General features: G+C 40.2%; 1 protein-coding gene across 1 annotated transcript in view; it reads right to left on the bottom strand.

The window, feature by feature from the left end:
• Positions 1–247: 247 nt before the first annotated feature.
• mgat4c (mgat4 family member C) overlaps positions 248–23,835 on the bottom strand; it is a 103,525-nt gene continuing 79,937 nt past the window's right edge. Inside the window, exons 4-6 of the mRNA XM_030732432.1 lie at positions 4,145–4,296; positions 3,009–3,156; positions 248–2,469 (exon numbers count right to left, since the gene is read on the bottom strand). Of these exons, the coding sequence (XP_030588292.1) occupies positions 1,313–2,469; positions 3,009–3,156; positions 4,145–4,273 (1,434 nt within the window). The 5' untranslated portion in view covers positions 4,274–4,296 and the 3' untranslated portion in view covers positions 248–1,312. The remainder of the gene's footprint in view (positions 2,470–3,008; positions 3,157–4,144; positions 4,297–23,835) is intronic.

Here is a 23,835-nt window from a genome sequence, read left to right as displayed (position 1 = left end):
TTAAAGCAGAGAAATTTTGGTGTGACATGATGAATATTCAAGGCAACAATGACCTCCGACACCTTCCGATGAGATTTGAAGGTGGAAAATAATTAAGGGTCGAGGGGAAAATCCTTGGAGAGAAATCCCAGGGCTACACTTTTGCCAGTTCATTATCAGTCATAAAAACACTAAAAAGACACAAGATCTTTAAGTAGGTGGTAGTTTAAAGAATACTAAGTTACACTTGATTATAATTATCTGTGTCCTTCAATGATAATGATAATTAGTCATTCATAATACTTTGAGAAGAAACTGCAGTAAATCAGCAGAACACTGCTGTGTTCATCACTCACATGAAGCACCTCTCTGAAAAGCTTTCAAAAACATTCTTAAAAAATTTATAGTTATTTTCATCTCTAATTATTATTATCATTATGGGATGGCTGGGTGTAACGACCGATCATAATAGCATCTCAACAGTTTCTGACACTGACATATATCAAATATGAATGAAACAAAAAATGTACGCACAATCATGCGTTTATGACCTTGATGGTGTTCAATGCAGTGCTTGTCTTTCGCAGTTATTTTTAGCAGATTAAATGTGCAATCTAGAACTTCTAATAACTACACTTTCAAGTCTCTCAAAAGGATCCGAAATTTCAAAATCAGAGGCAATCTGCCAGAAGCCCATTACTGTTACTGCTGGGTGCTGTAAGCAAATGTTACTCAAACAGTGAATTTTGGGGACATTATTTTGGATTTAGTGCTTAAGCGAGCGTTAATGACAACAGGGCAGAAGTATTTGGGGCAATAATTAAGCTTAACAACACTGAGAAATATCATGCTGTACATCAGATTGGAGACAGAAAGTACTAGTGAGTAGGTTTTGGTCTTTTCATGAGATTTTCTTACAGAAACAAAAATACTGAAACTGTAAACCGTATTCTCTTTTGGGAGAGAAGAATTGTAAAAATAATGCAACAATCATAACATGATATTACTTAAAGCTGCTAAAAAATGATACTGAAATATCACCCAGCCGTATGTTAAGGATGGCTATCAAAAGCTGAAATGGATAGACTCCTGTAACATTTAAACACGTTAATGAATACTTTGAGGTCAGCTGAACAGTCCTTGAGAATGACTGTGAAGATGCTCCACTAAGGTTACAACTTGCAGGTAAAAAACTATAGATTGATTTGGCAATCAAAACGAGTATCAATAAATACATATAAAATGAATAAATAAATCTGGAAATACATACATTACTAAATAATAATAAAAACCTTTGCCTCTATGACATATTAAAAGTCTTTGTGTAGAGTCATCATTGGCTGGGGGGTTGTGTAGTCCATAAACTTATACTTCTAATAATAAGCCATTCTTTCTGGCTGGCTGTGACCACAATGCGTACGCACTCAATGTCAAAGGAAATTTTGTGGTCTACATCATGAACCTCAATGTTGCCATTTTTAAACTCCCCTAACGTGATATAAGAGGAACACTGTTTCCCTTTTTTAGTCCCAACTAATTTCTCTCCGACTTCCAGAGCTCCGTGATGAAGAATGTCATTCTGCCGGTCATCAGACCCAGTAACAATCTTAATTTTACTAATTTTTGTAGATTTGTTAAAGACTATGATGAAGAAATCTCCAGTGGAGGGAGGTTTCCCCCAAAAGTATTCGTCCACCGTGCTGTAAGCCTTTGTGGCGTCATAGCTTTCAAAGACATTGATGTTTGTGTAAAGGCTGGCAGGGGGGTTGTCAGGAATGTCTATGGAGTCTTCCTCAAAGTCATCATCCTTCAGCTTGTTCTCTGCACCTTTGTAAGAGGAATAGTAGCCCATGTGCTGGAACAGTGAAGGCTTGAAGCGGATCACGTCCTTCTGTGCCAGGAGACCTCGGAAGTGGATGAGGAGCCAGTCGCAGGGCATTTCCTGGTAGAACATGAGGAGGAAATGAGCCAGGCGTGGCAGGTCTCTGGAGTGATACAGCTTCCCGATGTAGCCCAGCTTGGAGAATTCCAACATCACCCAGTAAGAACCTTCTCTGGAAGTGATCACCTTCTTCAGTGATGTCAGGAAGTTCCTGGAGCAGCGCACATCATCCTCTAACATCATGTAGAAGTGAGAGAGGTTTGTGCAGAAGTTGAGGAGGAAAGCGTAGTCCACGTTCTGCTTGGAGCGGAAACGGACCCTGTCCTCCGGGTCGTTGTAGTTCCTTTTCAGCCCGTCCAGAGATGGATAGTACTCCTCTGGAGCTTGGATTACCAAAAGACGTCCAGCTATGATGTGGTGAGCAAACTTCCTGGTGATTTCCTGCACCAGGTTCTCACACCAGACCAGGTCAAAGTCCGCCAGGTGGACTACAACTACAATCTCTTTCAGCTCCTCATAACTGGACTGATCAAATATGGATTTGATCGTCTCCAGGAGGTAGTTTCCTCTTTTTCTTTTGACAGATGACAAGCCAATGGTCAGATACTCTGCATAAAAAAAAAAAAAAATGAACATTACATTTTATCATTATTTCAGAAAACATGTTTGAAGGACGCAGGTTTTAAATGAACTGTATAAAGTGTCTGTGTGTGTGTGTTTGTTTGTGTGTGTTTGTTTGTGTGTGTGGGTGTGAGTTCCTACAGTTTACCAGTAATATTTAGTAATATTTTTTAAATGCATTTGTCAGGAAGGAATATTTCAGACAAAATGTTTTTGTCTGAAATGTTTTCTAAATATTGTTGTTTAATCTATTGCAGCTTTGAATAAACAATAGTGCTCAGTGCTCACTTTAGTGATGGAAAAATAGACATAAAAGCTTTGTGAATAAAGCAGGAGGTGCTAAAGATGAGTTTAATGTTGAGGTAAAGAAGCCTCTGTGGAGCAGTTTCACTTTATTGCTATGCTTTAAATCCCATTGTCACAGATTTTAAGTTTAATTTCACATTCTCTGCTTATGTTCACAAATACAATTCATTGTAATTTGCCCGGGGTCGTGAATTTCTCTTAAAAGAAACAGTAAACTTACTCTTGCGGTTCAGTGGGGTACCAGCGAGATAGCGATATGTGACATTAATGGTTCCAGAGAAATTACTGAGGTCTCTGAAGGTGTGGACATATCGTTCTGAGCTTGGAGGGTGGACTGATGTTTCCCTAAGTTGCCTTTTATCCCCTTCCTGGAGTGAAACACGAAAAGCACATTATGAACAACAGAAGCAAACAAAAAAGTTCTATGCATAAGTCCAATTATGCAAATTATGGAAGTTCCCAGTTATGGGATAAATACAGTATTTCACATCCCATCATGATCAAATAAGGAGAAAATCAGATGTCTTTTTTAATGTGAGTGTAAAGAAGAATGAAAAGTCTGTTCCTTGGCATATTATACACAGTAAAGCATTACTGCAGAAAACTCCTCAAACAGATGATGCTTTAAATCCATTAGCACCACTGATTTGTGGGGACTTCAGCTGCAACACCTGCAGTTTTTACAGCTCATAGCTGGTTAACCAGCAATGCTTTCATCCTGTAATTGGTCTTCCCTGGATGCTAAAATTAACAGAAAATCTCCTTTGCTTAGTTATCAGAAGACGAACTGGATACATTTTGTGAGGAACCACACTGATGGATAGCAGAGAAAAATAGCTGTATACCATGTTGCATATTAGGATTTACTTATTTTTCCTCGCTGTGGTTATCACTGCTGATCCTTTCAGTCACGGGTACATTTTAAAAGGGTTGTAAATTTACAGAACCAGTGAAACAGCCTTAAATTGATGAAAAAATATTCAGTATCCACAGCGTATGTACACCCAAATCTGAGTTTGTCCAGGACCCTTTGACCACTTTATGCAGTCCAGCAGTCATTCAGCAGCCTCAGCAGACATGCCCCTGTGTTTCAGAGCAGGCGATACTGCTGATGATTTAGGATTGTGAAACTTCATACTATATACTATATGTAATTTTTAAAAACATTATTTACTTTATATAGACTTAAAACCTCTTGACCATGATGCACTAACCCTCCATATTTGAAGACAGGCAGTGGACAGAAAAGGCAAACCACCTCTTAATAATTTAAAGAACAAACACCGATAATATACTGAGATCAATAAGTCTCTATGGCATCATGAATAAATGATAAATCATGAAGATAATACCAACCAGCACATAGCCATCTTCAATGTAGAGGTTCAGAAAGAGGAGGAAGGTGATGAGGAAGCCGAGGAAAGGAATAGTGGAGCGTTTCCTCAGACATCTCATCTTGTCCAGGGATTTCCACATCAGCCTCATTCTCTGCACACTATCACTGAGATCTGCAGGAGATGGACACGAGAAAAGACGCATCAGAGGTGTGAATGCTTTGGATTTCATCAACACAAGACACTGCTTGCAAATAATTTGCTTGCAGCAGATTGCTGGGGAATTGATTTTAGGAACATATGACCATGTTTCATGTATCATTATCTCCCACAAGCATCATCATAACTCCTCAACAAACTTCTAATGATGTGCGATAGAAATGAAAGGAAAGATAATGAGCGTGGGAAAGAGCAGGACCAAACACAGCGCTTTGCAAATCACATGAGGGGAAAACCTCAAGGCACACCATGATTTAAAGGATATTGATGCAATAAAAAATTATGGATGTTGCACTTTTTCTCATGCACATATAAATGAATATACCTTGAGCATTATCTAAATTTGCTCAGTGCATCCACAGACCGCCCTTCTTCTATTCTTAGCTCTTCAGGGATGAAGGCTCATGTCATTTTTGACAGCCTGCATTTCAATACTTTCTTGGTCAAAAAAGAGGTGCTTCTGCCTGCTCTAATCAGCATAGTCCTTCTTGTTGGGAAAATGTTTGTGGATTGCAGGTCAGCATCACTCAAGAGGAGAGGCAAATTCAATTTTCAGTCACTTCTCTTTATTTCAGTTTTCTGGTCGATAAAAGAAAGAAAAGAAAAGAGATAAAAAACAAAAGAAGAGACGCTAAAATGGGTACAAGGATTTTCACAGATGGGAACTAGATACTTAGTAGAGCTGCAACCAAGTACTTTCAATAATCTGTTAACTATTATGAAATATTACTGCTTCCCAAAGCCCATCGTAGGTATTTTCCTTTCTGTCAGTGAAAAATTCGAAACTATGGAGTCTGAAAAAGAGTAAAAACTCAAAACATTTTCGAAGTGACACTGCATTTATGTATGTAATACTGTGCATCTATAGAGCATAAGGGGGGTGACATTTGCTGAATCGCATCAGATAACTACTGGTTATCATGTGAATGTTCTTTTTTTTGCCCATTTAAAATGGATCTGGTTTCATATACAGTGGACCAACACAAAAATCCTGGCTCCACTGAAAGCCCTGAAAATCTGCTGAGTTAGCGGATTAGCTGATGGGTTCCCAGAATGACGGGTCATTTCTGCTGGTGCTGCACAAAACAGTTTCTACACCCTTTAAAATCCCTGCATATAGCCATCAAATTACTTATTACAACTGCAATTATTATTACAATTACTTACTATAATTACAATTTACTCATAGACTACCAAATTAAAACAGATGCAATCTCTGGTTTAGAGACTTTAGGTCAAGAACTCCCAGTGTTATAAAAAGAAATTTTAGATATGGTATAATAATGATTTTTTTTTGTCAGATCCTGTATACAATTCTCAATGCCTTGATGAATTTGTTAATAGCTACTATTAATAACAGTGGAAGGACAACAGTGGTGTTATGAAATAAGAGGAGAAACACAACATAGCATCATGTGTACAGCTATGAAATCTAATCTAATAGATATCTAAATGTCTAAATATTAATTCTTATGCTTATGATATACTGATATGTTGTATGTTCCATATGTGGAAATCAGTGGACTTTGATCTGTAAGCTGTGGAGTTTCTCTATTGCCAACAGTGATGGTACAAGTATAGAACACAGTGTGTGTAATGCTGGTAGATGAACAATTCAAAAAAAATTAAAGTTACATCAAACACAACTTTCAACTAGAACAGAGTTACACACCGACTTCAGTCACAACAGGAATCAAAAGGTCTCAAAGCACATGTACAACTGAAACCTACTGAGGGAGAAAAAGCCTATATACTGCGGCAGCAGAAGCAGCAGTCCACAGACATGATCCAAGTGGTGTCGGTCTTTTCTTTTCCAGCAATTAGGCATCAGCATTTGATTTTGCTCCATTGTTGCAAAGCCCACGAGATGCCTAATAGAATACAAACTACCTCTAAGTTCAGCTCAATGACCACATACAAATCGATTACCCGCAACAAGAGTCAGCTTCACTGGGGATTTGACTAGTCAATACCTCTTTGTGCACACTTGAAAACTAAATTTAACATATCTATCCACCGCAGCCCGTCCTGTGCAATTTTCGCCTCACCGTGGTTGCAGAAAGACACAACTGGCAGTGCTGTATAAATAAATAGGAAAGGATAATACTTCGTAATAAAATCCTGATGCAGTACTACCTGCTAAACTCAACATATATTGTCTGATATATGCAGTCTGAAAACCCGAGTTATGTGTTTTTTCCACAATGTTTTATCTGTAAATATAACAATTACATTGTTTTATAAGTACAATCTCTGAAATGAGTGTGCGAGTTTTGTCATACACAGTTACTGTACCACAGCTGTGCAGAACTACGGCTGAAGCAAAATAGTTTGCATAGTGTATGAGTTCTGCTAGAGGAAGCCGAGTAGAGCAGGATGATGAGAAGAATCATTAGGCCGACTCTGGAGAAATCGCAGCTGATGGCTACAAGTACAAGATTCCTCCTGACACCGCAGCTCAGGTAACTCTCTCGGCTTCTCAGCACCCCCACAGTGAGAAATCAGCAGCAGAGCTTTCCCTTTGCACAAACATAAGCTGTGTTGAGACGTTCGGCATACAATTAAACTAAATTCGTTGCACGATCCCATGTGAAAGACACAATTAGACAACTTTCCTGTCTCATGTTGGGGGAGAGTTTATCCCTCTGAATGGAGACTTGAGTGTCTATCTTGAAGATACAAGACAAAGCAAGGCGCCTCTCTTATTTCAATAATTCAGCATGGTCTCAGAGCAGGAAGAGGACGAGATTCTCATTCTGCCACAGGCACAGCTGGGAAACACGCTTGCTTCTGCTACCCCAGATTTAACTGTGACTTAGATACACAGCAGAACATCTCAAACAGTATAATGAAGTCAACTCTTTAATCTGAGAATATGCTAGGATATGGAATATATGGATGCGTGGATGCTGTATGAATTCACCGATAGCTTCCGATAACAAGCGGGCGGGATGTGCGACTTGTTGTGTTTATTCTCGTGGCATGAATCCAGAGTGGAACTGCAGCAGCGAAATGCACTAAGTGTGTTTTAATGGGTGTGTCATCCTGGCAGTCACACATCCCCTCAGATGTCCCCGGCACCATTTTGGGATACAGGATACTTCCAGCAAGCTGGGGCTGTTAAATATCCATTATGCACTGTGTGTGTGTGTGAACTGGACCAAATAAACCACAACACCGCCCCTCTGCTTGCTCTTGCCTAGCAGCGTGTTGTGCGCTGAAGTCATATCAAGTCAAGTCTGTCCCAAACGCCTTTTGAAAACTGTGCTCTCAATAAGAAGTTAAATCCTGTTAGACTGGCATAAAGGGGCTTGGTGGCAACAAAACTATTACAAAAGCCAAACACGCTGGCCGTAAAGACCTCCCAAATTTGATTTAGGCATTATGGCTACTAAATGCTCAGCATGATCAAGACTTCTCGAGCAATTCTATTTTATTTTTAACCATTTCGACTGTAACAAGCAGTCACACAATGCAAAAACTCTTTAAGATTGATGCTCCAGTTGCTCCTGGGTGAGATAAGATAGAAAATCCTCCGAGGAAACTATCACCTGGTTGTATCACACCGGTGCCTTAGGGGCTGGAAATGGCTCTCAGCTGGAAATCTTTTGCCCATCAATCTTTGACGTCACAGCAAGCTGAGGGTTATTATATTGTGCAGAAAGATGAGTATCAAAGGAAGTGAAAATCGTAAACAAAAGGACTTGGAAATTTATGTGAAGACTTATGAAGATTGAAAAAAGATGTATGTTCTCACCAAGAGCAATTAAAGGCATATAGTAATAAATAAAAAATAAATAAATGTTTAAGGGCTGTAACTGTTTAATATTCAATATCATAATTTTCACTTTGAATCAAACAAAAATCAGTGGTAGAAAGCTCAGTCTCATTGCTTTCTGCTTCACAATAGAAGCCAAATGTTGTAAAAATGTACTACCAGAAAGAGAAAAAATAACACACAATAAATAACACATTAATTATGCAATAATTGTATTACTTGACACTTGAAGGCAGACCTTTTCTGGAACGTTTTACATCTTTCTCTAGTAATATTCCTTTTTCCTGTGTCTAGCCTTAAACTACCTTGGCAAGCAATCTCTGCATTTTATCCTCAATGTCCTCCATGTTTCCGTGGCAGCGCGTGTGACAGGACTTATTCAGAAATTGTCCCGCATCCTCTGATGGTGAAAGCTGACGGAGGCCGACTGCAAATGGAAAACAAGGAGCTGCCCCTGTGTGAAGAAGGCAATTATGCGGTCCAGCCTGATGTGCAGCCTAACGCCAAGCTTTCGACGTGATGGCAAAAAAAAAAACAAGCAAATGAAAAAAAAAAAAAAACCCAAAAGAAAACAAAAGGCTCCCGTCCCCTCTCCATTTGCAATGGCTTGATTGCTGCAGAGTGGCAGCAGTCCTCCTGCATGTCAACGATACCACTTTCTTTCTGTCAAGTGCTGTGAAAGGAAAACGAAGAGCTAAAGTAAATGGAACAAGGTATAGGACTGTGCAGAGCGGCACTGACACAAACATGAGTTGAGTTCCACAGTAATTTCACATCCCATCTTCCTCAGGTTGTTCTTTTAAAGTCACTTCCACTGTGGTGAAACCACTATGCCGGCATGCCTTGGAGAACACGTAGCTTGGTTGAGGAGTAATACCTGCTAACTTGAATTTGAAAATAATCTGAATGGATTGCTTTTTTTAAAAAAAAAAAAAAAAACAACTTTGTGTATACTATCAGCTTAATGAATTCATTCCTCCGAATGCAGGCAGGAAACTGAGAAAAGGCAGAATAATGAAGAAGAGATTTGAAAATAAAATGTGCTCCTCTGGGAATCTCAGGTACACACAAAAGTGAGTCCCTCCATGTGCTATTCAAAAATCAAAATAACATCTTAACAAACACTCTTCTTGCCAGCTTGAATCAACTCTCAACTTTCACACTTTTAGAATGTGAAGCCGCGTTTCTGTAATGGGAAAACCTAAATGGAAAACTCATTGTGAATAAGAAAAGGGGAACAGATTAATAAAATGGGCAGCAGAAAGCAATTCTCCAACATTTCATCTTGTTATCTGTTTTACATTATTTCCCCTGGGTATCCTGCACCTTGCAGATATACAGCTCTGCACAAATAATCAATTAAGCCTGCAGATTTGCGGGTATTCAGCAGTTGCTTTGTGTCAGGCCTTCAGCCACTTTCAATGGATTTTCTTTCTCGATAAAAAGCCAAAAGTAACAGAGGCTTTTGTTGATAACAAATTTGCGGCACGGGGTGGAATAATAAATCTGTTTATTATGAAATGAGTGTTTTCTTAATAATTCAAACTGGTCAAACTGTTTACCAATTACTCCAGTCTTGCAGCGTGCCAGGGAAAGGAATCAGTCATCTACAAAGTCTACAAACCCTTGTCAGAGAGCCATGGCTGTTACAGAAACACAGAAATGATCTTAATTATTGCGATGCACAATGAGGGTGTTATCAAATTAAAGCCTGAAAGCTGTTACTGTGAGCTCCACCATGTAATTCCAATAAACCCTGTGTATCACAACAGCCAGTCATGTTTGACGACCTGCCATCTTCGCAAAGGTAATCTTCCAAAGGGAGTCAGAGGCAACAACACAAACTCCTATTTTGCTGCTGTGAACTGCCAAGTAGTTTTCTGATCATAAAATAGAGTCAGATGGTGCACTTTACCAATCCCGGCTGCATCAAACTCCAGAGGACGGGCTGCTATGCCAAGGATCCAAACAGATGTACCACTCCAGCACAGAGCCCCCCCCCCCGCCATTGTCTCCCTGAGCTGGGCCTGTCACTGCTGTCAGCAGCCTGAGCTCACTCACTCTAATGGCGGGGAGGAGGTGTTGTGGTGGGAGCAGAGGGGAGAGTGAGTGCTGAATGTGATGCATTCCCCGTGGACATACTGTCCAAATGTGCCACCCTCCCCCCCCACCACCGACCGCCATTGCTACCACTGCTGTGGCCCTCGTGGGAGAAACACGCAGTCCATTGACAATGGCACTTCCAGCTGTTCTCCCATAAGGAGCTGGTGTGCAAGACAAGCCATGAAGCTTTAAAAACCCCAAATGGTTTCAGCTAGGCAGCCTGTCAGGTGCTCTGATACTACAACATTTCCAGCCTTCACCGAAACATCCTTTTTTTTCCTCCCCCCTGTGTACTTGCCTTTATAAGCTCATGCACTGAGAGAGGCCATTGTTCTGGTTCCAGTATGTGTTGGAGACGCCAACAAAGCCTTTCAATTCATCAGCACTGGCACAGGTGGTGCAAGCTACTAGAATATATATTCTCATGAAATATTAAGCATGTGCAACCCATTGATGCTAGCTTCAGGGCAATCAAGCATCAAAACGGTCTGAACAAACAGCTCTGGCACTCTCTCTACTGTGGTGCAATTGCGCAGATTATTCAGAATGGCCCGTAACTGAAATGTGATTGTAAAGAGCCTCATCAGATCGGCCCATACTTTTTATTATTTATTTACTTGGCTGGAGAGAGGGATGCCTCATATTTTTATAGCCCTCAATCGACTCTTTCCATCTCTGTACAGCCAACCCTTATCTTCACCAGCATTATGAAAGAGAGACTACATTTATCATGAGATGCAAACTGAGTGCAATCAAAGAGCGTAATCCGCTGATAAGGTGGCAACGTACACACTACTAGCTTCATCACACAGAGGCTCTCAGACACTGCAGTAATACACACAGATTTATGATGCAGCTCTTACTGAAGCTATATGTTAACCAGTGTACATTGATTCAGAATGTTTACCTTTAAGGTTAGAGGGAAATTCAAAAAGCCGTTTACAGTTCCAGCAGCGGTGAGCATAAAGAGAACAGTGAAGTGTAAGAAATAATTCGGTCTCTCCCAGGCCCTTCTAAGCACTTAGCACTTTGACCTAGATTAGCACTCTGTCAGAGGTGCACTTGGGAGGGATGGCAATGGAGGACTGTGATACCGTCTGCTTATTTCCACAAGAAAACACTCTTGACACATGAACGCCCCCTGAACACATGCAGGCACTTTCATGTGGTCTCATTTCTTCCCCATCCCTGGTGTGATGTTTTGAAAATGTAGCTAGTGATATCCAACTATTTACCCACATCTCCAACACAAGATGATTATTATTTGAATATTGTCAAGTTCACTCCGGGGCAGAGATATTCAATTAGTTCTTTGTTATATCACAATTGACCAATGGACCGTGCGCCATCTCGACTTCAAGCTCTCTGACTATCCTCTGCGCCTGACGTCACGTGTCATAAACATATGCTGCAGCCCCCCTGAGGCCATTTTCTACATTAAAAACACAGATCCATTAGCAGACAACATCCCGTCATCATGTCTATTCTTAAAAAAACAGCCAAACAAACAAAAACTGGACAGTGGCTACAGGCAAGGAAGAGAATGGAAAACAAAAGAGGGAAACTGGCCATTTAAAAAAAAAAAAAAACCATACCAGGAAGAAATCCCCTCTCCCATTCCTCCCCTCTCTCTGTCCCCATTGGGAGACAGCAAAAAGGAGACTTGGCTCTGCCTTAAAAGCACTTAAAAAACCAAGGTCACCTCCTGGTCAAATCTGTGAAATGAGAAAATGGCTGAAGGGGCAAGAGGCTGGTGGTAGATAACATGAGAATGCACTATCTTCCCCCTACACATTTAGTGCAGTGGAGGATGAGGCACTGGCAGACTTTTCAAAACAAAAGAGGTTGAAATAAGGACTGGAGACACAATAAGATGGCCCACTTTCACCCAGTATGACAGTGCATACATTGAAGTGCTCTTAGGAAATGAGGCTTTTGGTCAAGCAGATAGTGGAGAGCCAAAGAGCTGAATGTGAGCTCACACAACTGGGTTTTGCATTTAACCAATTTGCCTTTAAATTTAAAGGCACATACTCGTCCTTCAATTTAAGTCAGGAACTGTTATCATCATTAGGAAAATGGATCCTAGAACTCAACTGAAATTCCACAAGTCACATAAAATCAGCATCTACTCCCTGTCTCCCTAAGGTGCTGTCTCCCTAAGGTGCAAATTGGAGTAGTAAAACTCGAATTGATGTTATCAAGTGTTTGGAAATGGTCCATTGATGCTGAATTATCTCTTGACATTGGGGGCTCATGGACTTCTGATATCCCACCAAAATTATGCCTATGTAAGTACAGGGCTTGCAGCTGTGACTCATAAAATGTGCCTGTAACCTATGAGCCCTGTTTGCACACAGGAGTAGTGTCGCCTGGAGTCCCACTGTGATTTGTAACAGCTGCAGATGGATGTCACTGTTTTAATAAATGTCTGACTCAGTCATGTCTATCATGTGTAAAACAAAAATATCGTATATCAACTACCAGCCACATATCATGCAACAGAAGCCATTTAATACTGGTCCCATCTAGTGTTTCAGATGCTTATGATTTTTGTTTCTACTGTATGTACTTGCACTTTGTACACTCACTGTATACTGCAGCACCAAAGCTAGAGACAAATGCTTATAATTAGATGATGACAAAATTTCTCAGGAGATTGTAGAGACCAAAAACATGGAATGTCACACTTAAAGTCTGCAACTGTTTGCTAAAATATGAGCCACAGCAACTTTATGGGGCAATATAATCTATGTTTTCCAGCTTGTGTAGTGCCCAAAAAGTGCTTACGTGACCTTGACTTACAACACGACCCCCAGGTTGTACTAGTCATGTTTAATTAAGGCCGTACCTTCCTCATTGTTCACTGTTGTTCTGTTGAGCAACGGCGGGATTAGCTTGTGAGTAATAAATCACAGCAAATCACATTTTTAAATTTTTAATGAGCATGAAGAAAATGTTCAAGCTGTAAAATAAATGTGAAGGCTCTAACATCATCTGGAATGAAAATAGTTTGATTAAAAAAATTTCAACATTTTAATAAAATCTTTAATAGCTCTTCAGCTGATAATATTGTTATTGTCACAGTGAGTAAATTGCATCTTGACTGGATTTTGTGGCTGCAAAACATTTATCTGAAAGTAAAATTAACGAGGCTGAATCACTGAGTTTACACCGTACAGTGGACTGCAGCAGTGTTTATCATTTGAATCAAGAAATCTGCAATCTTTAAAGATTTATCATTCAAAAGCAACCACCACAATGCTGCAGGTCACTGAGAAAACAAGCAGAAATTGAGATAAACAGCACAGTACCTTAGCAGAGAAGCACATGTTTCCTGCCTGCCTCACCAGTCTTGAATAACAGAGTTCTCCTGGAGGCAGCTCTCTGTTGATCAATTGACTACCTATCCCAGTGCTAGACTGATGGGAGAATATCCTATATCCCTGCATCCTCTGAATTCTCCCAAGTCTCCATCATGAATATTTGATGAGGGATGTGTGTGCCAATCACTAAAAGACGTTTATCTCCAATACCCATGACTGGGCAGCCCTTGCTGAGCCTCTCTGCTGGTATTCAAAAACAAACGTTTCATGGATAAAAAGGCCCTTTCAGGAGAATTATTGATCCCACTGTAATATGTGTATGGAAGATTATCTTAGCTGCATGCTGAGAATGCATTAGGATTCAAACTTGATACAAAGATGAGACATATTTTTGAAATGTTAGATTTGTATTTTCACTGAGGCATATTTTCGTACAGCTAGCCTGCCCGCGTTTGCTTCCCACGCGTGTTCAAGAGCACACGTTGTCTATTAATTAGCAATTCTGGGACTTGTGTCTGTACTTATTCAACCTTAATGACCTTGTTTGTGTTACAGCAGCATTGCAGAGTGTTCAGCAAATTCCTGCGGTCATTGCGCAGACCTTTTGTTTTCCATTATTCTATAACCTTGGTTTGCAAAACACTGTGGCATTTCTGATGACAGAAATGAGCTCCCAGGTCCTCATAAAACCTGAAACAATTTATGTTTACTTGTATACTCTGTAAACTTAATGATCCTGTTGCAGAGTACCTTTAGCCAATGCAGTTCACTGACACAACTCTTTCTATCTACAAAGGATGAGACTGGAAAAGTTTGAAATAATCTGGAAAATGTTAAATTTCCACTCCCAAATTTAGTTGCTTTTGAAAGCTCAAAATTTAAGCACAAGTCCAAGAGTATGACATTTGTTGAGTAGCTCTTATTAATCTCTATCACCCCACTTCAGATCCATCAAAGCCTCGTGCTATGGGGTGGGGAAAGAAACCTGAGGTCCTGTGTGATTTAATATAATACTGATTGATTTGATCCCTTATTAGATACAGTAGTAACACAAAAGCTTTCACTCAGTGTCTATCCAGCTCCTTTTTGTCACTTGTATTTGAAACTGTGGTGGCAGTTTATTGCTATAATCAGATCGAAGTAAATGAGAGACCAAACCAACTGTAACGCAATTACACTTTAATTAATGAGTTTTACCGTTCAGCGACATTTATGCTAAGTGCTAAACATTGACATCTCCACAAATTTTCTAGGACTGATTTCTTTCTTTCTTTCTGCCCTTCAGATAATCACGTTGAAGGCCATCCCGTCAGTTAAGAAAGCATGTAAAATTCCCTGTGCGGCTGTATGTACAATGATTGTGACATGTTTGTGTGTCGGCATGTTAATTAGTCCACTTTACAGAGTTAAACATGTGAACCAATTACTTTTTTTAAAGAAAAATGTATCATTAAATGACCTTTTCCCCACTAATGATCCTTCGTTAACCCTGCAGAGGTTAATGAAGCATCTATCATATACGGTACATGCGCCTTGGTGCTATATAAATAAAATTGAATTGAACTGAATGTGCATTACAGCTCTGTGAAATTGTGTCTCTTGTTTTTGGAGGCAAAGGGGACTTTTTTTTTTTTAAATAGCAGTTGTCTACAATTACTCTTGAGTTGGATCTGTTTCTGTCAGTTTGAGATGCTGACAAAAGATGCCCTTTGCCTTTGAAGTACTTCATCTTGCCTCAGGTAAAAGTGTCCATAACTTGGCAAAAAAGGAAAACTTTTTGTTTGGTTCTCTGCCTCGGGCAGGCTTTCAAACCAAGTGAGCTCCTCTGATGTTGAAATATACACAGTGCACATACAAAATAGTATGTCAAAGAGAGAGAGAGACGCACACAGAAACATCCGCACTCATATCATGAAAGTCCAACTACTACTCCGTCGAGAAAGTATGCTGCACATTTCCTCCTACCTTTTGAAATAGCAAATCAGAATCCACTAAAAGCTTGTCTGTCTGCATTATTAATGCCTGTATAGTGAAAGAAGTAGTCAAGAATATGCCTTGAATTCAGATCTTTTCCTGGCTTCATGGGAAACAAAAAACATACACCTTCTTGCTCATTTTGCGCCTGAAAATTTATGAATGTTTACAAAGTACAGGATTTTAATATTAATGATGAGTTAAAATCATATTAGACCTGCTAAAAATCACATTTAGAGGCTTAAACACATCAAGTGCAATATCTTCACTGAAGGCGAGAGTCGTGTTTTCAGCACAAATATATTCTACAGACGCAGCCATTCTCTTTCACCTCCAGAGCCGAGGCTCTTGTGGTTTATTATTCAGCATAAGTCTGCACACCAGCCCAGCTCCACCTTTGGCTCATTTCTGAACAATTTTCAAGCTTCCTGTAAAATGAATATGCATCGCCTTTGCTGTGAATCCATTTGCGAGACAGAATGATAATGAGGAGAAAGTGCTTTCAAAAAACCCAATTAATCTCATGTAAAACGGCTGCTCAATGCTTCTAATGAGATACCATTTTAATAAGCGGGTATGTTGTACAACAAAGCCATTTGGTAAACATTATTGTTTATTTGTTTGATGACACGCAGGCAATGGAACGGATTGGATTGTGTGAAAAATAAAACACTTATCAATGTTTGATTTCAAGAAAATGTGCCTTTTTGACTTGCGTTGTGCAGTCTGCACAGAGGTTATTGTTACTTAGCAGCAGTGCCCACTCGCATGTAAAGTTTTCCAGAGGTTTATACAAAGATGCATTAACATTAAACAATTTATTGAAAACAACCTTGAGCACTGAGCATCTCAAGTATATGCTGTGGTTATTACGTTGGCTCGAGAAATTCAAGTTTGTCTCCATAGGAGGAAACAGCTTTCGAACTGACACAAATTTAGACAGAAAATATTTATGGGAACACCATAAACACAAGCTCAGAGAAGTCACAACCTAATTTCTTTTTTTTTTTTTTTTTTTTGCGCCATGAAATACACCTTTGAAATGCTGCCGCATGGAGAAGTTGAGAGGAGAAACAGAATGTGCTTGGACTAAGTGCCAGGCTGTCTCGCAGCCTGGCAAAAACTGTTGAGAGATGGATCAAATTTGAGGGCTAATCGGTAGCTTGTAAACAATGCTGCTTTCTGAAGAAAACAAATCTACTTGTTATTGACTCAAAGCCTGCTGACTGCATCTCTGCCTGGTTGAATGTGTTTACTTATTCATCAAGGTGGAGAGGGCCAGCTACTTTCTCAAACTCTGGGTGCCCGCAGTTATCCTTTTCCTGCTGTCCAACAAGAGGGACGAACCCGATTAAATATGCATGGTGACCAGTGAGTAAAGCTTAAAGTTCTCAAAGCTTTATTCTTGCCACCTCAAATATTCATGACCTGCGGCTGTGTGGTCTGTATATGCATTTGTGTGAAGGCACTCAATCCCCACCTGCCATACAGAAAGAAAAAAAAAAATAGATGGGTGCAGGTTTGAAAGGCTGGGGGAGTAATGTGCACCAAAAAACTCATTCACTGTTACTGGCTGGTTCAGTACCTCATGCTGTGCTATCTGACTTTTACTCTTTCCAGATTGCTTGGTATTCACAGGGAGACACTCGCTAAATGAAATATAATAAGAGTGTACTGGGCAATCTGTGCATGGAAAAGAATACATAGAGCCCGACTGCTTCTGTATTTTACTGTGTATCCCAGAGTAATATAATCATACAATCTGGAGAGAGGTCTTAAGGTTAGCTTAAAGGTTAGCAAGATAAGTTGTGGCAGGAGCCCGACCGATATAGAATTTTTAAGCCAATAGTGAGGCAGATATTTGGTGCTTTAAAAATTTGATAAATTCGCTGATATTTTCTTTCTTTCTGACACATGGATCATAAACAGCTTTCCCTAACAGTTGTTATGTGTAGTTATTTATGAGTCTTTACTAAGATGACAATGCAGATTAATAGTAATAATCCCGTTTTATGGTCACAAGTCTTGGATTACTTGTGTACACTCTGTGCAGCTGTTTGTCGTGTTTGTGGTGTTCCAAACATGTGTCGCTAACAGGGAAGCTGCAGAGTGCCCTCTGCTAGACAAACAATGCAACATCAACACTCATAACACGGTTTGAAGGGTGTTTCATCTTCTTTATTGTTAGGTTTTTACCTTACAATATAAAGCACCTTGAGGTGACTGCTTGTTGTAATTTGGCGTTATATAAATAACACTGAATTGATTGAATTGACTTTTAAAATTTTTCATTTATTGCCTGTTTTGGATATATCAGCAAATAGCACAACTAACAGGTTAAGAATGGTTTATCAGCAGTTGTTAAAGACAGCAAACCAATGTCAGATGTGACACTATATCTATTAAAATGACCCAGCATGACTTAACACCATGAAACTCAGACACAGCCAGAGAGCACGAAGCAGCAGAACGGCCTTCTCCAAATGAAGTAACACAAGGTGAGCTCATATAGTGGCAACTAAAAGTTATTCCAGCAATCGTTTGTATCGATAGCACTTTCAACTAAAATCTGAGCAACACTACCATCAAGTAGCATTCAGCATTATCGTATGTTGGACGAGTGGTTTTCAAATGTCACGAATAACAAGGCATCCTGAAGAATCCAGTGTGTTTCTAGCTGATGAAACAGCATTTTAAAATACCAGCATTTTAAAAAGAAAGAAAACATTGTTTGGAGACACTTGTATGGTGGCAGATGTGTTAATTTAACTTCAGCAAGTTCTAATGAAACGCCGTCAGGCAGCACACGGCACACCTGTGCATGCTCTCATGAATGTTTTCATGTATTATTAAATCACTCACTGTGTGTGTATATATATATATATATATATATATATATATATATATATATATATATATATATATATATATATATATATATATATATTAGGGGTGGGACTCGATTAAAAAAATTAATCGAATTAATTTGAAGCTTTGTAATTAATTAATCAAAATTAATCGCATTTTAATATATATATATTTTTTTTTTTTGCATTTTTGGCCACAGCGGCTTTTTGTTAGCTGGTCGCCGGCTTCACCACTAAGCCACCCAGGCACCCACATTTTAATATTTAACATGAGAAATATTAATTTAAGTTTGGTTGATGAATGAATCAATATACATAAGCTTAAACTTCAAAATTTTGTTTATTTTCCCACCAGTCTACTCCACAGACCAAAGGGCAGAAGTGCTCCTGTGATAAACAAACTCCTTAAATTAAAGTTAAGCATCATAACTGGATAGTTTTATTCAACATTAATGTCTCACTTAATATAGTTGAAAATTAATCATTCGCTCAGCTGTATTCCTTGATGTTGTTACGCTTGTTTTAACAGCTTATTTTGAATAAAGACTTAAAATTAAACCACAAAAAGGAGCAAAAGTTCGTTCTCCGTTTAACCAGCTGCTTTTACACAGCTGTGCTTCACACTCACGGTTGCTAGGCGACATGAGCTACGCAGAGGTGAGGGCAGGCGACCCTGATATGAAGGCTAGCTGCTCACTTCCAATCTTTGTGTCTTCATGGGCTGCGAAGGACGTGGGCCGGGTCCTTCGAAGGATGCGGCCCCTGAATTTGAACATTGTGCGTCGATATAATCTGTATTCCAGGAATTCGTGCACTGAGAAATGTTCCACGGTGCAAAGTGCGATTAAAATGCGTTAAAATTTTTAATTCGTTAATTTCCCCGTAATTAATTAATCGAAATTAACGCGTTAAAGTCCCACCCCTAATATATATATATATATATATATATATATATATATATATATATATATATATATATAAAAACAAAGGGTGGGGTGGGGGTGGGGGGCACAAAGACTGCTTATTTATAGGGCCCAAGGTTCTGTGCTAGAGCCCTGTGCCAATTACTTGTGAGAAATGCGAGACTATGTATAAAAATGGCTTCAGTTCCTAAACAGTTATTGCAACTCTTATTAAAGTCACTGAATTAAAGCTGCAAGTGAGCATCTTGGTTGCTTTATTTACAACCCACTGTTGTAGCATATGGAGGCAAAATTTCAAAAATGTGCCAAAGCCACAAAAGTTATTGGATACAACTAAAGGGCTAAGCAGTGGCGTTTTACCTCACCTTTGAAAATATATTATATATTATATAAAAGTATATATTATATTTTGTTGAAGTATATATAGGCTATACAAATCACCTTGAAACAATATCATACAAATGTAACAAACTGATTTAAAAATTTACAGATGGTCAACCTCTGCGAGAGCTCCTCTCCAGTCGTTCACTTATTAATTCAGACTTGCCCCACACACCCATTGACTCTTTTTTTCTGTGCCCCATCCTCCATCCTCTTATTTTCTGCTTGTTATCTTCTCTCAGAGGCATCAGGGGGATCCTCAATGAGTCCCTCCTCAAACCACAGCCTCCGGCCTAGCTCGCTGCTTGCTAGTGAATCCAGAATTATTCGTATAACTTGAGTCATGGATAGAGAAGATCTTTGTGAACTTTTTAATAACCTTTAGAATCTTTAGATTAAAAAGCACTGAAACGAGAAAAATCTGGCATGTAATGGACATCAAATACACCAATATTTAAAGGCAAATACTGGTCTAGCAATAATGGAAAAGATTTTTTTTATCTTGATGTAATCATTTCCATTGATTTTCATTCTTCCACTGACAGTCACAGAAATGTTAATTTCTAGTCCTTTGCCATCATTGTGATATATTCATATGTGGGTTTAAGCAAGTCAAACCATAGCAGTCCAGCTAATAAGCCATCAAAGAGAGTCTAAAAATATTCAGTAAGCCTCTTCTCTCTGCTCCATTCATGTCTTAAAAAGAAATGTGACAAATAGCAGTCAAATCTCACTGTAACAGCTTTAGGTAGCTTCTCCTCTGACACTATATAATCAACCTACAGTGGAATCACTGTATTCACTTTGTGACCACTTCACTCTGCATAGCCATCAAGAGAAAGCTGCAGTGTTATTTTTAGGGGCCTAATGTCGCTGGGCTTGAGTAACCGTAAAATATCTAACTTTTAACAAGAGCAGTGATGCTAAATGTATAAGACGTGTCATTGAGTATCCTTTCACATTTTTCCCCCTGCAGTGGTGACTTGGCACTTATTTTCTCACCTTTTTATTCTTGTTTCAGGATTGTGGATGCATGGGCGATTATTGCCTTGTGTTCAGGAAGAGTGAGAATGGGTGCTGAGCCATGACCTGCTCAGTTTTTCATTTGTGTCTCCACAGGCTGTGAAGTACACCCATAGCAAACAATTTGTGTGACAACAAAGTTCAGCTCATGACAGATGATGTTCAAAGAAGGCCTCTGTACATGCCATACTTATGACATCCTAGCAAAAATGTAACATGATATTACGGATGAAGGAAAATGGATGAGAACAATTGGAACTGTGTACTAAACACTGTCTTTTGCAGCCCTGCCAGAGCTTAAATGAGGTTTACCTTAGTTTTCTAAAAGCCATTTTCATTATTATGCCCCACTTATCAAACTGTGACAGAGTATCTCCCTCACACTGTACAGTCACCACTTCTGTGAAATCATAAAGCAGAAAATCACCATCCATCTGACATTTTTCACCTGGGAAATAGTGGCAACAACTCCTGACTGAGTTGGCATTTGGAAGTTGGACGTTTGTGCCTCAGGGACAGGACAGGAGGAGCGGGTTGAGAGTTGAGTGGGAGCAGAGAACAAGTTTTTTTCTGTTGTGGAGAGGATCCGCTTTATCAGTCACAGCTGCTGTAGGGCTGGCCCTGGCGGGGACAGACTTTGGTAAAACCCCCTACATTTCACTCTACACGCTGCACGGTGGGGAGTCTCTCAAAACAGAAGACAATAATATGCATGGTGGGCTCTTCAAGAACAAAATGTAACACACCATACTGGAGCCAGAGCATGCAAAATATTGAAACATTGCTGTAGACACAGTTGTCTGATGCTGTTGATAGCTTTCTTTCCTTAGTCTGACAGCTTTAAAGCAAGGACTTCATACATCAATCCATGCTATACATATACAGCACTGCAATGGGTGGGAGTAGATAGAAGAAAATGATGCTCTAACAGCCGTCTGTGTTACCCATGGGTTCTCCTCAGTATAAATGACAGGCTGCGGATCTGTGAATACCAGACTTTTATTTGCTCCTCTGAAGATACACTGCATATATTCAAGACTGTGCACTTTACTAAAGCTGCCCAGCAGGCAAAGCTCATACAAACTCCTTACAATAACTCAAAGTCTCTTTCGGACAATTCACAGCCCAACAACAGCTTTCCAGGTCTGGTGTGTTCTCTGGCCCCACATCTACTGCGTAGAAACGAAAGGGTAATTGACAGATGCACACCAGGTGTGCCAATCCCCTGACCTTGTACCGCTCCCAGAGTCTGTTGGCCCCACCTCTCCTCCTGCAGCTGGGCCAGAAACCACACCCCACTGCCACAGATGCTTTTTCTAGGTAATTTGAAAATAAAGTATTTTAGCTGTTCGTAGGACTGCGCTCTACTAGACATAGACCTCTGATATTGTGCCTGCAATCTGCTGGAACTTTTCTAGCAACTGGCAGGATTTCTAGAGGTCAGCCACTTCTTCTATCTGTTGATGGTACATCCCGTGCAGGGGATTGGTCAGCCATGATAGATCCTCCTCCTGTTCCTTATTAACATCAGTTTCCAGCTGCTCCGAGAGTGCCCCATGCACTTTCGGAGCAGCTCATCTTGGGGGTAATCCTCCTGATGTATCATTTGTCATTCTGGATTGTGGCTCTGACACTCATTGTGCTCCTAGAGCCCCAGGGTGCTGGATTTTGGGTGGAGACCTTCATGCGTTGTGAGTAGTTTTCACGTTGTGACATCAGTGGCATCTATTTCCACCTGTGGCCAGCTTATTATTCCAGCTGGGTATCTGATGACCGGTAGGGCATATGTATTGATAGCTTGGATCATGTTTCTACTGTTCAGGCGGCTTCTCAGCACCAGGCTTACCTTCTGGAAGTATTTGGCTGTGCCTCTCTTTGTAACCATTCAGCTACACTTTTGTGGTATGAATGACATCTCATGTTCTAACTGTAGATCCTGGTGACGTAGATCAGTGAGTCGATGTCTCGCATGTCATCCATGTACAGGAGGTGGCTGATGGTCATGCCACTCCTGAATCTATATCTGCAGTGATGAGCGGGCTAAGGGGGTTGAGGCCTATGCATGACAGCAGTGGGGACAGTGATCACCTTGGTATATTCTGCACTTGATGGTAATTTGTGTGATTGCATTGGAACTGGTGCTTTGACCCTCTGCTATTATTTCCAATGCCCTTCTGAGCTGTGCACTTGTATTTGCTCATGTGCCTACTCAGTTTGGATGCTACGATGCCTCAGAGGAACTTCCATGTTGTGGAGAGGCAGGGTAGTGTACCCTTGTGGGGATCCTTCATAATCAGTATTGTTTTGCCCTGTCTTAGCCAGTCTGAATGAGTACCTGCTGTTAGCAGCCTCCTTATTTGTGTTTTCATGTGTTTATGGAGTGCCTCTTCAGCCATTAGGCATGGATCATGTCAGGTCCTAGTGCTGTCCAACTCTTCATTAAGGAGTGCAGCTGCAGTGGATGTCACCCACCGCGGATGAGCTTCCGTGTGGTCCTCCAAAACCCCGACTGCTCGTTGCTGGAAGAGAATGACGTATGCATCTGCCGAATGCTGACTGTTTGAGAAGTGAGCCAGGATACAGAAGGGAGCAACAGTGGAGTTCACTGGGAATGGGAGAGCTGCAAAAAAACTTCAAAGATCAAAAATACAGCGTGAAAAGCACAGAGTGGCTGAGTGGACACTTTTCATTGTATTTAACACTTTTTTTCACTTCAGCTCTTGTTAGAAATTTGTTCTTCTCTGCAGCTGACTGACAGACCAGCAACAGCATGGCCCACAGACCAGTTGTACTACATACATTGTACAGTTCCTTCATCTGACAACAGAGCTCTCTGCAGGTAGATGAGCCATCTCTGTGGACTGCAAATGCAGTACCCCTGCTGAACCATAAATTCCACTAGCCTGGAGACTGACCATACTGGATGCATGATCTGGCCACATCCGATGCATACTCCAATCTCTTGTTCCAAAGTTGGTAATGTTGACACACACACACACACACACACACACACACACACACACACACACACACACACACACACACACACACACACACACACACAATGTACAGGCTGTGCAGAGATTCTCCTGAAACAATCCAGCACATAACAACAGGGT

Source organism: Archocentrus centrarchus, chromosome 6 (genome assembly GCF_007364275.1).
Source record: "Archocentrus centrarchus isolate MPI-CPG fArcCen1 chromosome 6, fArcCen1, whole genome shotgun sequence".
In the NCBI taxonomy this organism is placed as follows: Eukaryota; Metazoa; Chordata; class Actinopteri; order Cichliformes; family Cichlidae; genus Archocentrus; species Archocentrus centrarchus.
This window is presented reverse-complemented; position numbering and strand designations above follow the sequence as displayed.